The sequence below is a fragment of the Lolium perenne genome, chromosome 6, assembly GCF_019359855.2.
Source record: "Lolium perenne isolate Kyuss_39 chromosome 6, Kyuss_2.0, whole genome shotgun sequence".
Taxonomy (NCBI): domain Eukaryota; kingdom Viridiplantae; phylum Streptophyta; class Magnoliopsida; order Poales; family Poaceae; genus Lolium; species Lolium perenne.
Window position 1 is genome coordinate 49656678 of NC_067249.2, and position 16863 is coordinate 49673540.

At 43.8% G+C, this 16863-nt stretch overlaps 1 protein-coding gene and 1 pseudogene across 2 annotated transcripts; one reads left to right on the plus strand and one right to left on the minus strand.

The window, feature by feature from the left end:
• The first annotated feature begins 3598 nt into the window (after positions 1–3598).
• On the plus strand, positions 3599–13592 carry LOC127307914 (uncharacterized). 2 transcript variants are annotated; one of them, XM_051338679.1, is made up of 7 exons: positions 3599–3979; positions 4493–4651; positions 4809–5066; positions 5540–5668; positions 5783–5914; positions 12486–12643; positions 13158–13592. In XM_051338679.1, exons 1-7 carry the CDS (start codon positions 3694–3696, stop codon positions 13287–13289), a joined length of 1254 nt encoding a protein of 417 aa, XP_051194639.1. In that variant the 5' UTR covers positions 3599–3693; the 3' UTR covers positions 13290–13592. The 2 variants fall into 2 exon arrangements, with proteins under 2 accessions (XP_051194639.1, XP_051194640.1); XM_051338680.1 differs by having other exon boundaries at positions 4523–4651.
• Positions 13593–14277: 685 nt separating this feature from the next.
• LOC127307917 (putative serpin-Z5) overlaps positions 14278–16863 on the minus strand; it is a 47814-nt pseudogene continuing 45228 nt past the window's right edge.

The window sequence follows — 16863 nt, forward strand, 5'->3', positions numbered from 1 at the left end:
ATTTTAGTCTAGTGCTTTCGCTACATACGGCTAATTAATCTTCATTGTTTTGATAAGTGTTGTGTGGGTGAACCTGTGCTAATGTACCGCCCTTCCTAGGACTAATACATAGTTGTGATTATACCCCTTGCAAGCATCCGCAACTACAAGAAAGTAATTAAGATAAATCTAACCACAGCCTTAAACTCTGAGATCCTGCTATCCCTCCTGCATCGATATACCAACGGGGGCTTAGGTTTCTGTCACTCCGGCAACCCCGCAATTGGCAAACGAGTACAAGATGCATTCCCCTAGGCCCATAAAGGTGAAGTGTCGTGTAGTCGACGTTCACACGACACCACTAGAAGAATAACACCACAACTTAAATATCATAACATTGAATATTACTCAACCATACTTCACTACTAACATTTAGACTTCACCCATGTCCTCAAGAACTAAACGAACTACTCATGAGACATCATATGGAACATGATCAGAGGTGATATGATGATGAATAACAATCTGAACATAAACCTTGGTTCAACGGTTTCACTCAATAGCATCAATAACAAGTAGAAATCAATACCGGGAGAGTTTCCCCTATCAAACAATCAAGATCAAACCCAAATTGCTACGGCGGTGACGATGTCCAGCGGTGGAGACGGCGGTGATGATGGTGAAGATGATGATGATGGTGATGGAGATGATGTCCAACTTGATGGCGGTGATGATGGCGTCGATTTCCCCCTCCCGGAGGGAATTTCCCCGGCGGATTTCAGCCCGCCGGAGAGCTCTTTTCTCTCTGGTGTTCTCCGCCCCGCAGAGGCGGCTGTAACTCTTCGCGAGGTACCCTCTGTGGCTTAGGTCTTCGGGACGAAGGATTTCGCGAAGAAAAGGAGGCGAGAGGGGCTGTGGGCCCCCCTCCTCACTAGGCGGCGCGGCCAGCCCTTGGGCCGCGCCGGCCTATGGTCTAGGCCCACCTCGGGTCCCCTCGGCTCCCCCTTCTGGCTTCCTTCATCATCTGGAAAAATAGGATTTTTGGTATAATTTCCTTCAACTGTTGATCTTCCGAAATATTGCATTCTGACGGTGCTTTTTCCAGCAGAATCCTGGCTCCGGTGCTCGATCCTCCAATAATCATGAAACATGCAAAATAGATGAAATAACATAAGTATTATGTCCAAATATGAAATATATCAATGAATAACAGCAAATTATGATACAAAATAGTGATGCAAATTGGACGTATCATGGACATGAAAAACGATGACTTGTTTCCTCTTTCTTGCAATATGAGGACCACTTGCGCTTTCACATGTGTTGTTGACAATGATGTCATTAGCTTTCGCATGCTTTGCCCCAAATGTTTGCAGTACTCCATAATCCTTGCGTCCAAGATTGTCACAAATTGCTCATTCCTATGCTTGCTATGCAAAAATTCTTATTTCATTGTCCACGAGATGGCCCCATAGCCTTCTCAATTTTTGATGACTCCAACTTACCACATAACAGAAATGCACCATCATGCCATAGGCACACTCTCCATGCATTTCATAAAACCTTGATTGACAATAATGGTGATGTGCACAAGACATGACACATCATGATGGATGATGTGTTCATCTACTATGCACACACGCTTTTCGTCTTGCCGATTGTGTGTATAGGTACAATCAGGGGCGGAGCTAGGATCTGAGTGGGACAAGGGCCAAACAATGCAAAATAGTGCAAATAATGTCAAACTGTATGAAATATGTTTGCATGGTGCTAAAGTAAAGGAAGGAAATCATCCTCACAAGTCACACCCCAGGCCATGGCCCCTGCTGCCAGGGGTGTGGCTCCGCCCCTGGGTACAATAATGACAAAGTCTACCTCCACGGAGCATGAACTAATGAAAAGAGCAATTGAGAGCTTCCCCCACAAGGACTTCAACAAGCACGTCTGCACCACGAAGAAAATCCATAAGGATACAAGGGCAACAATACTCGAAGATGTCCTTCACCAAGCTAGAAGGATCAATGCCTACATCATCGACATCAAAAATTCCAAGTACTTGATGAGCAAGACATTCAACACCTCGGACATCTCACCCCATCGGGGCCGGGCGGACTCAAACAATTGCTCGCCCGGTTGGAGATGCCTAAGAGCATCTCCAGCCGCGTCCCCCAAAGTGTCCCCCAAAGCAATTTGGGGCGCGCCGGACCAAAAAACGGTTCCAGCCGCGTCCCCCAAAGCCCATTTTTGTCCGGCGCGCCCCGATATGGTGTCCGGTGCCCCGAGCCCGTCCCCGTCCCACAGGGGACGCTCCGGGCACGCCGGACACAACGAAAAGCGAGGCGAAGCGACGCGGGCCCGACGCGTCAGCGGCTCGGATGCTCAACCGCCGCCTACGTAGCAACGGTGCAGTTGCCCGGAAGCGGAACCGTCGCATTGGCAACCGGGTCGCCCGACGCGCCAACCGCCGGAATGGAGCGCGGACTACTCGGAAGAGCAACCGCCGCTCTCTTCGACTTCTGCGCCGCCGTTCATCCGCGCTCAATAAGAAGACCTGTACGTAGGCGCTTTTGGATCTTCAACCGGTCGCCATTGATCCAAGCTTCCAGCGACGATGAGCTACATCTCACAGCTTCCATCCGACACCTCCAGCGAGGGCAAGTCTGCTGGATTTCGCCATTGGTGGGACAGAACCCAGACGTCCAGCAGCGGTGATGATTCCCTGTCGGCACTTGGCAGCGAGGAGGAATGGCTGGGCGTGGAGGAGGACGCGGAGGAGGAAGGGTCAGAGGAGGCGGCGGCGGCCCGTGCGAAGGCGGAGGCGGACGCGAAAGCGAAGGCCAAGGCAAGGCCAAGGCCAAGGCGAAGCCGGTGAGCACCGGCGACGACGAGGAGGACACTAGTTCCTCCGACGAGTCGGCCGACACCGCCTCTTCGGAAGAGGTGACGAGCAGGAAGCGCCATCGTGATGACGACGACGAGGCGGGGCCATCATCGAAGAAGAAGACGAAGTAGTTTAAAATAATTTATATGTAATTTAATTATGTTTTTTCGAAGTTTTATATGTAATTTTAAGTTGAACCGATTTGAATATTATAGTAAAGAGTTTTCTTCTATCTATTTAAATTATTTTTAATGTTTGGGGGCGGCATTTGGAGGACGCGGCTGGGGAGCGACGTCCCCCAAACGCGGCACGAACAAAACACGTCCCCCAAACACTCGATCCGGCGCGCTTTGGGGGACGCGACTGGAGATGCTCTAAGAGCAATTCCAATAGTGTAGCCAGCTACTGGCTATAAGCCAAGTGCATTGTCATCTATAGCCAATTTATAGCCAACACATACAATAGTGAGCTATAAAAATGTAGTACTTTATCAATGGATGGCCCACTTTTCACTCTCTCAAAGTGCCTAGGAGCACGTGCTAGAGCTGGCTTTTGCATAAGAGCCCACTCTCCTTCTCTCTCATCCTCTCACTCCTCCAACTAAGCAATAATATAGTAGTAGTACTATTTTAATCTACCCAGCTGATTAGAACTTATTTTACTTGCTCTAAGTGACTTGTGCTGGAGCAGCATAAATGCTTCCAGTTTACCCACGTTCTCCGTACGGACTACGGAACCTTCAACCACAGGCCCACAGCTACCGACCGGCGGACACGCAAAGCGATCTTCTGCTTTCGCCGTGACTCCGAAGTCTCAAGTACAGCGACGCCGGCATGGCCGCCGCCCGCGTCCCGGACGAGGCCAGAAGGTGGTGGGAGACCTTCAGCAACGGCGCTCCCCACGTCCCGGACGAGGCCATAAGGTGGTGGGAGACCTTCAGCAATGGCGCCGCCGTCGACGAAGGGGAGGAAGAGGGGGAGCCGGATGCGGATTCCGACTCCAGTTTCGAGCAGGAGGAGGACGATGAGGGGCAGAATGCGGACGCGGTGGCGAGCGAGAGCGACCGGAAGATGGCGTCCGTGCGCGTCGCGAGGGAGTCAACCAACGGCCATAGCGATGGTAAGAGGGGTACTCACATCCGCAGCATTTACTCTCGCCGCAGTCATCTCCTGCAGTCCTGCTTCGTTTCTCGCCATGACCATCTCGTCTGGCTCGCACGCTTCGGGAAACCGCGAGCCAATGGTGGGATGATGGGGAATTTGGGGGTTCAGTCTTCCGGTGGAGACACATAACCTAGGGTTTTGTCCAGAGAACAAATCATTCGATTGAATCCGCAGTCTGAGTCCTAATGAAGGATCATCGGCCAAATTGGACTGCGCGTAGTATTCAGTCAAAACTGTCGTAGAGAAAATTTGGTCTACAGGAGAAGAGCGTGTGGTACCGGTGCATCCTAATTTCAAATGGCCCTGCAATTGCCGCACACTGGATGGAATTTCAGTAAAGAGATGGTACTGTAGTAATAATTGGTCACTATTGTACTGTAGATAGGCACTGTTCATGTATTTCCATATGGTTCCATCATGAGTGGGATCGATGCTGCATCTTTGGGACTGATTAGATCATTCTGAATAGTGTTGCAAATGGGATGTTGTCGAGATGCAGAGGAGGAGGTTTCTGGGGATTGCTATGCTCAGCTTCAAGGTGGGCTGCTTGGGAGCAAGAGGAAAGCAATCGCGACACATGCTGAACCGCAGATTACTAGAACAGGGATCCAGGACGAAAAAGTTCACAGTATAAAGTCTCGTATCGATTACACTTGTTGCAATTGGTACTTGTAGAGCACAATGTCCATGTCTTCTGATGCAGTTTTCATCCTTCCTTATATATAGATGGGATTGATTGCATTTTAATCTTTGTGTAAAACTGTAAATGGATTGTTCAAATGCAGAGGAGTACATTGCTCAAGATAACTTCGTTCATATTGGAGGTGGGCTGCAAGGAGGGAAAATGGAAGCAACTGTCACACTTGACAAACTGCAACCGACAACTGGAACTGAGATCCATGACAAAAAATGCTATCATCAGAAGGTGAAGGAGGAGAATGCAGGTGTGACGGCGAGCGAGAGCGGTGGCAAGATGATGGCTGATGCCCAAGCACCCGTCGAGGAGCCGAGCAGGGGGGGCACCGCCAGCCATCATTGTAACGGTAATTAAGAGCATTTAATTTGATTATTCGACGCTATCATCTCCTCTGGCTTGCACGGTTACAAAAATCAACTAGTAGCCTATATAAGAATCTTTCGCAGATTGAGCAATTTCTGGGGGTTGAGTTATTAAGCATGAGACCTTATGTAGATTTTAGCCCAGAGAGTTGTTCAGTCGATCGAAACAATCCGCAGTTCGAATCCTAACCAACGATCACCCAATTGATTAGGTAGGTACACAGACTATTGTAGTTAAACACAGTTTCCAGGCATTGTAAAAAAGAAGTTTCCAGGATCAGAGCATGTGGTACATTCAAATGTTGCTGCAATACTGCACACTAGATGGGTTTTCAGAAATGGTACTAATGTAAACATACACTGTTCTTGTCTTCCTATACAGTTTCATTGTGAGTAGAATTGATGCTTTAAATGTGAACTTTGTTGAATTCTTCAATGGCATGTTGTTCAAATGCAGAGGAAGAGGTTTCTGAGGATGCCTATGTTCAGCTTCAAGGTGATTTGCTTGGGACGAAGAGGAAAGCAGTCACGACACATGCTGAACTACAGAGTACCAGAACAGAGATCCAGGACAAGCAAGATCGCGGTATGAAGAAGTATCAATTACCCATTGCTGCAGTTGGAGAGTAAAATGCATGCCTTGTGTTTCTTGGAGATAGATTGCATTTTTGAGTGGTGTAAATGGAATGTTCAAATGCAGATGAATACATTGGTGAGGACAAGTGCGTGCATATTGGAGGTAGGCTGCAAGGAATGAAGTGGGAAGCTACCGCGACACCCAGCAAACTGCAGCGGACAATTGGAACTGAGATCTATGACAAAAATGCTCAAGGTATAAAAAAAAATATCACTAGTTCATTGTAATATCCCAGGTAATGGGGTTACAAAAATAGAGGAAACAGATGTGTGCATTGCATTCATGCATAGAAAATCCGGGGAATTTTCGCGTTTTTGTTTAAAAATATCAAAGTGATCAAGATTTCTCTTGCATCGGTGGAATTGAGTTAGTCATCGATGTGAGTGAGACAAATTTCGACATGACCTTTGTTGATTTATTATGTTTTTGAGGGAAATAGTTTGAATTCAAATTCAAATATGAAAGACATAATTCAAATAATAAATTGAATTGGAATTTGAAATTTAAACAAGTATAAAAATATAATAAGTACAAGTAAATACACTTGATAAGTCCAAATAAATAAATGAGTCAACTTTTTTACAAATAACATTATTCAATAACTTACAAGCTAGAAAAGAAATGAAAATTACAAAGGAATAAAAGAAAACCCTAAAACTAAATCTTCATCTTCTCAATCCTTATTCTTCTTTTCCTGCAATAAGAAAAACAAAACAAAAGACAAACAAATAATTGTGTCATGGTTAGAAATGTTTGCCTTCACCTTTGGTGAGGCAATATTACTGTTGGTGGCTAGCTAGAGGGTTTCAAGAACTATTCTTGATCCCTAATGATGATTAGAGGGAATTAATTCTTTCTTAGGCAACATCAGGAAGAAATGCATCCGGGATGAATGGGTCATTTGGATCATGGAACATTCATCAACAAAGCAACCAGGGACTAGAGGCAACAGTAGCTGATCCATATTACAAGGCAACATAAATTGTGGCAACAAGGCAACTATTTAAAATTTCCCTCTAATCTAGCTAGCAATCATGAAGGCTCACAAGTTTATTTAAAGTGATCAGTTTTGACATGGAAAAGTCAAAATGATCTTAAGCAAATATTTTATAAATCCACTTGTTAATTAAGCAGTGGCTTAATTAATATTAAAGTAACATTTACTTTACAGAGAACAATCATAGTGATTAAGCAATCAAATCATCCAGTCATAAGCAGCCAGCTCACATAAGTACTAGCTATAGAGTCAAATAAGGAAGCTCACGGTGGTATCCTCAAAAGAAAGGAAAATAGGGATGGTTATCCATGCTCATCCATAACTTGCACAAGGGAGGAAGCACCCAACTTGGTAACTTGTACCCTCAAGTGGGGACCAGCTGTAAGCAGCACACTCATCCCATCAGAATTGGTGTGCTGTCGACCCTACAGACAGCAGCTCAACAGTATTAAAGCAAAGCACTAGCAACCAGCCACCACACTCGCTACACACCAGCAGATTTATTTCTGCAGTTCATCCATCCAATCCTTGCACTAGCTAAAATCACCAAGACCGGCAACTAGATCATTAGGAGCTAGCAAAAAGCCAGAAGGTGGAGGCTACCACAAGAAGGATAATTATTTCAATATACAGAAGCCAAGCTACCAAGAGCAGCAAATCTGGTTGAAGAGGATTAGAAGGAGGAATTCTCTCAGAAGTGCATAGTGGTGCTATGCATGATCATCACAGAGAAATCAGCGGGGCAACAAGTGAGTATCTGTTCATATCACAAGTTTGTGCCTCAGCCTTTGCATCATCGGCAAGGCTACAAGATCAAGCATATCATCTGTTCTTATCAGTTTATATTTAGAACCAGAGAAACCATCTATGAGTGCAGCTAGATCCATAGATACAAGCCAACCATCAAGTAAATCCTCAAGCACCAAAATCTCTACCTTGTTGATTAAACTCAACCCATATATGCAACATCAAATTATTATACCAAGATAATTATGCCTGGATGAATAAACCATCCAAACAGGGGCACCACACCTACACATCCACAACAGAGTGTCCATATAGATAAATTTCAGAGAATTACTTGGGGTCCAGGAACAATCCCAGGCCAACCAAGTTATCTCCAATCAGAGCCATAATTAAAGCAATCATCTAATTGCCACCAGCCAACAAGCATCATGTATTGCCCAAGTAGCACAAGTACTAACCATGAATTACTTTTCCAGCATGTCTGAGCTCAATTAAGATTAAACAGCAGTACCACTGAACTTCTTCAGTTAACACAACAGTCCATATTATAGTGTATATACAGCTCCGTCAGTAAAAAGTAACACAGCCAGACACACATGCTATGGATGAAAAGAATCACCCAAACAGAGGCATCCTTGCACCAACTACACCAGGATCAATCAAGCTATAACATTAAGCTCCTGGAAGAGATCACCACGAGCTAAGCATTACTGGCCCAAACCACATTTCTCAATCCCCACTATAAGCACACCAATCAATGGGCGCATTAAATCAACTAGCAGTAGATGCACAGGTACTGGAAATCACCACTCTTAAGCACCAATTAACAACAATGCTACAATCACCACAAGTAGATAGCTGAGGCAGTACATCGAACATAAATAGAAGAGAGGGGAGAATAACAGCTCACAGTGAGATAGAGGGTTCATGCAAGAAGCGGACGCCGGGGTTGCGTCCACGACACCGTCCCACCGGCGTCGAGGTCGGAGATGCAGTGAGAACAGCGACAACACCACCAGTTCATGGACGCCAGGGTTGCGTCGGCGACGCCGTCCTGCTGGCGTCGAGTCACCCACCAGTAGTCACCCCATTACAGCCCCATCCGCATCGCCACACCAGCACCACACCACCGAAGAGGCCAGAGCTGGACCGAACACAACCAGGTCTAGCTGGGGTCGACGAGGGGGAGCAGCCAGAGGCGCCGGAGACAGTAGCGGCCGGCGGCAACCATGCCAACCCGCAGCTAGGTATTGCTCCGGGGGTGCAAGCGGGGGCGTGGAGAGGATGGCGCCGATGGGGGTTTTGTGGAGGAGGTCAAGGTAGAGCGGAGAAGACTGGAGCCGGCCGAAGTAGTGGCGACGGCGGTCGAACCGGCCGGTGACCAACTAGGGATTCGGGGTCGAGGATGACCGCTAGGGATCAAGAAGATCAAATTAACCAAGGGGAGGTGGTAGATCATGGCGTGGCGACCAAAAGCCCTAACTCACCGGTGCCAAAGAGGACAGGGAGCAGCCGGGGACGAGCGGCGACGCAACACCATCGCCAGGAGCTCGAGAGGATGCGAGTGCGAACGAGAAGACAAGAAGATGGGAGAGAGCGATGAGGGTCGGTGGCCAGTCGGGTCCGGTCCACTCGACCTAACTCAACCAGGTTGGGCCGGACCTGGTTGACCAGGCCTTGGGCCAAACCATTGGGCCATTTGGTCCAATATTTTTTCTTTATTTCTTTCCCTATTAGATTTTATCATTTAAAAATTAAGTAAATAACAATAAATAAATAAAAGTGAGTAGGAGAAAATTACCTCTATAATAATATATAACAAATAATTTAAAAACTAAAGGAACAATAATTTGGAGTTCCTCTAAATATTAAAAGAAGTAATTTTAAATCTTAAACAATTAAAACCTAAAAATTAAGCATATAATTTCTTGTTTCAATTCTTCACATAAATAAAACATTAAATTTTACTTCACATTAATATGCCATATAAAACAACAAATATTTCTAGATGGTTATGTTTAATCATTTGAAAATCCTAATTGATCATTACTTCCACCATTAGTTAAAAAACCCTAAACCCTAATAGTATTTATCATATTTTAAGTCTTTTAACAATAATATAATGTTAAATCCATTATTATTATTTCAAAGTTAGCAATCACTTCAACTTTATAGTGAAGTTATTATCTTAAGAACTATATGGTAGATTTAGAAAACCTAATTCCTTTATACATAACATAGTAGTTCATAATTTTATGTGGAATCCTAAAAACCTTAAACCATTAGGAACCCTAGTTCCATTATTACATATGAACCTTAATTTAATTCTAACCTAAACCCTAGCTTAGAACATGTGATCATGTTACTCCATTACCATAGAGCTATATTTAGCAACTAAATAAATATTCATGTCCTCATAAGATAGTAGAAGCAATATTACTAATAAATTGGTATTTCACCTATTCATAATATTAAAACTTAGATGATCTAGTAGAACCACCTAAATATAAACTCTAGTTCCTATCCTTCAATTCATCATCCTTGATTATCCCTATTTAGCATCACACCATGGTGATGAACCCTAATAGCAACCATATCTACTATTTTGCATTACATAACCATGTTCCACTAAACCCTACTAGTGTGAGATACTTATGAACCATCCTATTTAGGAACCAACCATTCTCTACTTAGGGATCCAATAACTAATACAAGACAACCTCAACCTTAATTGTTATACTTCTTAGTACTTAAGAAGTATGTTCTTCAAAAGTTATTCTTTTGAAGAAAATAATGAGTAGCCATCAACCCTGCCTTATAGGATCTATAAACCCTAGCTAGCTATCACCAGCAAGATGAACCAAGCTTAATAGCAACCATGTATAAATACTTGCTTAGAATGCCTAGGCTTAACTCAACCTTACAAGCCCTAGGTGTCGATGAATCCAACATTGTTGTGATCCATCTAATACTTACTCCAGAAACTACTTGGAACCATAATAAATTATAGCAACCCACAAACCTAATTACCATACTTGATCTTTATCAAATTATATGTTCTTCAAAAGTTATTCTTTTAAAGTATATGATAATCAATCATTAACCATGCCATATAGTACTAAAACTGACCACTGTTCTTTACTTGTTAACATTATGCCAATAATCATTCTCTTTGTGCTCAATTGATTATTATGCTTTATTATCTACCTGTTTATAATACCAAGTAATCACACCTGAATAAGAACCTTATATGTGAATCACTCTAAAAGTACAACACACCCTAAACCAATCATTACCACTCACTAATCCTAAATCGTCGGGGTTAGGACACGTTTAGAACGATTTCATCTCATACTTATGCATTATTGCATCCTTGCCAATTTTTTAAACATCGTCCTTACCGGACGATGATGCTATTTCAGAATTTGGAGTTACTACGTATCGAAGACCTTGCCTGCATAATCTTGCAGTCAAGAAAGGCAAGTTCATCACTTGCTCATGTCATTTGAGTATTTTTATCAAATTACTTGCAAAGTATTATGGTTATCACTATTGCACAAAAATCAAAACCACTACTTTCATAACTATGAATATGACTATGTGGTGGGCAATGGAACCATGGATTGTGTTGATATGGTGGAGGTTCCATTGCACGGGTTTATATCCATCTAGGATTAAACAACAAATGTCGCCAGTGATTCTTGTGCCGTAATACCCGTGTTAACCATAAGATCCGGAGTGGGACGGAGTAGTCAAAAGTGTTTCCACCTCTCGTTCATCAACGGATGCGCTTACCGTAGCAGTTGTGTCTGGCGGAACAACCGGAGGGTGGGGATCCCATTCTAATTCCCCACGGTAAAGCATTGCTTGCCGTAGCAGTTGTGTCTTGCGGAACAACCGGAGGGTGGGGATCCCATTCTAATTCCCCACGGTAATGCGGTCTATGATGGGTTGCAGCTACCGGCGTAGGAGTGTATGGTAGAGCCCAGCACTGTCGTCGTGGTCGGGGTCCACCCTGAAATTACGGGAATAATGGGACCGGCGTGGACCCAGGGTCGGGGCATGCAACAAAGGGTGGGTGTTCGAGGTAGCGGAGGAACATGATTGGCTAGACCTTATACCGGGCCTCACACCAAAGGAAGTGTGGACGGGAACAATTGCCCGGTTGGCACCAAGGTTAAGATCTCTTATGGGTAAAGCAACACACCTCTGCAGAGTGTAAAGAACCGTGACCTGTCACTCCCTGTTCCGGGATATGGAACTGCGAACGCGGCCGGAAAGGAGCTCCATGAAGTTCTAGTAAACCGGTGAAGGCTGACGGACATAGTTCTTCTAAATAAAAGCAACCTTTTGAAGAAATGGTTATGAAAACCTGCATTGGTATTAGACTTTCTGGTCTAATGCCGTAGCTAGTGCATTAAACACCTCTTTCCTATAATGAACTTGTTGAGTACGCTCGTACTCATCCCACTCTTAAATCCCCTGCTTAGATATGGAGGCCAGGATGGAGGACCTACAATGCAACTCGAAGACCGAGGAGTCAACAAATACTTCAAGGAACAGGAACCTGTCGGAAGAGTCAAACACCACATCCAACATGGATAAAACCTAGCTTAGCAATAGAACGGGACTAGTTTCCTAAACCTAGCTCCTATTTAGCTAGAATCTATTCATAGCCTCTATAGCTAGTGAAATACTCTACATATAGAGTTCGTGATAAGACTAGACTACGAGTCGTTCTTCTGGAGTTTATTTGCAGTTTTACCTCATTGTAAAGTAGGAGGCTGTGATGATCTTATGTAACAGAGTCATTGTTGTAATTCTATAGACATACCTTGGACCCGCATATATTTCTGTTGTACCACTCTGAGCGATATAATACTAGTGGAACGGTGTTTCATTGGTGTTATATCAGACTTGCATACTACACCATGCAGTGGTATGCCGGGTCACCACATTCATGGTGCTCGCACATTTCAAATGCACCATGCTATTTCTCGGTGATATTTTGTCCCAATGCAGGTGAGTGCCTGAGGGCTGAGAATGAGATGCCGAACGAGCTCGAGGCTCAGCAGATTCGGAGGCTCGAACTTGAGCTGAATCTGAAGACCAGGGAGATCAAGTCCCTGAAGAAGCAGAATGAAGAGTTGAGAATTGAGAATGAGTACTACAGGAAGACCGTAAGCACTACACGCAATTCTACTCATATTGTCAGGCCTCTAGATGATTTATATAACAGAGAAACTTGTAAAACATGCTTGAATCGCTAATATTATTTTCTTCAGCAAGTTGTAGATGTTCTGTGCATAGATATTAATTTCAAACAATGGTCAGAAATGCATTATGTCTTTCCTTTATTTTCCAACGGACATCACATTTGGTTTCAAGCGGATGCTATAGTGTATGCGTTAAGAAAGAATGCTCGTAGTAATTATTCTCATTGACACGTAAAAAAATTCGAATTGACTACCATATCCTTACAATGGAGAAAATTTTAGAAGCTGCAAGCTGTTTTTCATGGTGGGATTTTTCTGATGTTGCCAGTATGACATTTTTTCATTCCCTCTTGTAAGACTTTTTTTTCCACTTCATGTACCTGTCATATGATATTCCATTGCCTCTTGTAAGACATTTTTTCCACTTCCAAGCAGTAAGCTGTATATATTTACTGATTAGATCCTTGCATGTACCTAGGCAAAGCCACCAAAAAATCCAAGGCTGTGCAGGTTCTGTAACTTGTATGTATTTGGCCACGAGTACAAAAATTGCCCCGGGAGGCTTGCTTCGGCTTCTTCCGAACAAGATGGAGGAGACGATTCCCACTAACGCTTGTGAACTTATGTTGTGTTAATACCTGCCTGATAGGATCTGATGAGATAGTCTGCTTCTGTCCTGGCGTCAAGAAAATTAAAATGCATTTTGTTGCTTCTAGTGACGATATCGCGGCTAACGATCTATAATGCCAGCTTTAGTTAGGAACGGATTTGCTGCAGAACATGAAGTTGTATGAACTTGACCTGTTCAGTCTTCTCCATTACTATGTATAAGTGCTACTGTATCTTTTAAGCAACTACTGACAATCAAAGGAATGTTATTAATATGTGGGGGATCAATTGATTTTTCGCTCAATATCATGGAATTAATGAGACTCATTGTTGTTAATTTCCCGTGTGATATGGTGTAACAACATACTCCCTCCGTCCCAAAATGTAAGGCGCCTAAAGATTAGTCAAAAGTCAGCGTTTTTTAAGTTTGATCAAGTTTATACTAAAAATATAAACATTTGCAATACTGAACCAACATGAATAGATACACCATAAAGTATATTTTTTTAATATGTCCATTCGATATTGTAGATGTAAATATATATTTCTAAGTATTTGGTTAAAGTTAGTAAAATTTGACTTTTGACCAATCCTTACACGCCTTACATTTTGGGATAGAGGGAGTATCAGATAGACTAAATAAATATTTAGTCGCTAGGTTATATGGGCACTCAACTTTTAAATCCAGCAAATAATTATCTTCTCTTAAATTCAAATCTATCTAGGGAAATGAAAAATAGCACCAGTTGTTGCCTGTTCATATCCTCCCGCATGCAAAAATGGTCAGACCAAATCATACAAACCTAAAATTTTATCCGGGCCGACAAATACAGGTATGGTTTTTGATTCGTACTTCCAAAATAAACTTCTATGAAACATCGTTGCTTTAAGATGAGGACAATGTAGCTTAAAGACGAAACTTTCTTTGAAACTCTAGGAACGCAGCACCAAACAGCTCTGGTAAATAAACATTAAATTCCCCCGTTCCGATGAGCTAAGTAGTTAGAGCAACATCAAAACCAGTAAGCCAAAAATGGGCATTGCGATCAAACTTCGTGGACTAGGACTTTGAAGGGTCAAGGACGTGGCCTGCAAACATAATTGCACCGGACATATTCTCGATGACAAAGAATGCAAATGGATGGTTGGCAACGAAATCGACGGGCCTTGGCCGGCGTCGCTTACAACCTGCACCCCGTAAGAAGCCTCCGGTGACGGCCACTACCTTGGTACCTTTCTCATTCACCTCGATTACAGCCTTGTGGACGATTTGCTCGAGCGCCAGCGTCCTGCCGTCTTCGTCCTCTTCCACCATGTCGGACAGGTCGGCCTCCCCCTGCTTGAAAGCCAGCTCCAAACCCATGTCCCGGAGAACACCGGTGACAGGCCTGGAGAATTCAATCTTGAACTTGGGAAGACAGAAGTCGCGCACCGCGACGTCGGTCATGGGCTGGTGCTTGCTTACGAAACCAGGGGTGCGCTCTATGTTGAAGATGAGTCCAGGAAGGCCGTCGCGCGCATCCGGGAGGAAGACGCACATTGAGTACGACGGTGACTCTCTACTCACTTCACCCCTCCCGTAGTGGAGCTCGAGCACCTTGAATCCTGGGTGGCAGGCTATGTACCGGCGCATCCGGGTTCGCATGAACGGCACCTTCCTGGTGCTACCGTCGAGAAGATAGAACTTGCCATCTTTGGTGTACTTCTTGTTGAAAGGCACGTCCCACTTACCCTTGAAGTATATGGCGTTGGCAAGTATGAGATCCGTCTGTTTTGACACAGAGCTCGGATCAAGGATTGAATCAATGAGGTTGTTTGTGGCTGCTGCGACCCATTTGTTGATTCGCTTCCCTGATTTCTTCGGCTGCATGGAGAATAAAAGATAGTACTCCCTCCGTTCCATTCTATAGTGCCTATAGTTTTTTGGCACGGAAATTAGTGCAAGAGTATTTTTTACACAAGATCCCTAGCTGAACGATTGGAGATCAACGAAAAATTGGGAAATCTATATCTTCCTAACTTACCATAACAAATATGGGAGCTGAACGATTTGGGAATTGAACGCACTGGTGGAAAAAGGGCCTTTGGTCGCGGTTCGCAACTGCCATTAGTCGCGGTTGCGCAACCGCGACCAATTAAGCGCGACTAAAGGCCCCCCTTTAGTCGCGGTTCCTTACGAACCGCGACTAAAGGCACGTCCACGTGGCCGCCAGCAGTCCGTCGGGGCGGAGGACCTTTAGTCGCGGTTCTCCTGGCCAACCGCGACTAAAGGCCGCCGCAGGTTTAGGGTTTTAGCCCCCCCCCCTCCCCCCCCCCCCCCCAAACCTGTTTTCTTTTTAATTTGTATTGTTTTATTTCTTTTGTGTTTTATTTTAATTTTGAAGGAGTTTCACATATTCTACGGTACTACATACATGCATATGAATGTACAATTTCAAACAAATTTGAAATTAGAACCAAAAAGAATTCAAGAGGAATATACAATATATATTCAATATCATCGGATGACCATATACAATTTTGAACAAGTTTCCATACATAATTTAATGCATATGAAGTTCTACGTCCTCTACATAGTGTTCTCCTTTAGGATCGATGACTTCCCTCGTGAACCATCCAGCTAGTTCCTCTTGAAGTGGTCGGAAGCGAGCTTCTGGACTAAGCATCTTCCGGAGGTTATTCCTCTTCTCATTGTTATCACTTGGAACCCGCTCAGAGGTGTATCTCCGGATCATCTCACAGACATAGTATCCACATAGATTGGTCCCCGCTGGCTGAATATCGCCACCATTCTTAGCCATTGACCGCATGAAATGTAGCTCTTTTTTGAAGTCACCGACCCTTTCATCTGAGAACCGTCTCCAAACCCTACGAGGCAAAGAAAATTAAATGAACAAGAGAGTTATTAGTTACTTGATATTAGGAAATGAACGAAATAGACCGATCGATATAGAGCGCAAATGAATGAAAATAATTACTTCTGCAGCATTCTTCTCATGTCGCCCCAAAGCTTTGCATCCAGAGTCAGAGAGTCGTGGACGAGACATGTGGAGGTGTCAAATTTAATTACTAGCAGAATCCAGTGGAACCTGCGGACACGATACATGCACAGTCATGCATAACTCATCGATTAGCCGGCCACATACCATGCATGGAGTAAACACAAAAGAATGTGCTCAAGATAGAAACACTCACCCAAAATGGTAAGGAAATAGAATATCACTTTTGAGTTCCTGCTTTGAAGAAACTGCCACAGGTCTTCCTCCACATCGGCGGGGTGATGCTCTAACACATATCCATTAACGATGTGTGGGTCAATGAACCCAACATCATGGATGTTCCTTACTTCGCATTCCTTAATCTTCATTCTGCATATATAATAGCGTACACAACAATATAGTTAGGACATATATATAGTGCAAGCAATATGAACGAGATGGGGTAGAAATAAATCACTTACAGAACGTAGCAACTGATGATAGATTTGTCGAGCTCGCGCAGATTGAAAAGCTTACAATTCACTCAGATGAATTTTTACATAGTAATGTTTGAAGTGATGCTCAAATCTAACTTCC

What these genes read in the sequence shown, in the direction of transcription:
- LOC127307914 (XM_051338679.1), top strand. Translation starts at nt 3,694, where the DNA reads ATGGCCGCCGCCCGCGTCCCGGACGAGGCCAGAAGGTGGTGGGAGACC. An exon ending in AACCAACGGCCATAGCGATG is followed by an intron (nt 3,980 to 4,492) that starts GTAAGAGGGGTA and finishes CATTCTGAATAG; the next exon opens with TGTTGCAAATGGGATGTTGT. An exon ending in CCAGGACGAAAAAGTTCACA is followed by an intron (nt 4,652 to 4,808) that starts GTATAAAGTCTC and finishes GTTCAAATGCAG; the next exon opens with AGGAGTACATTGCTCAAGAT.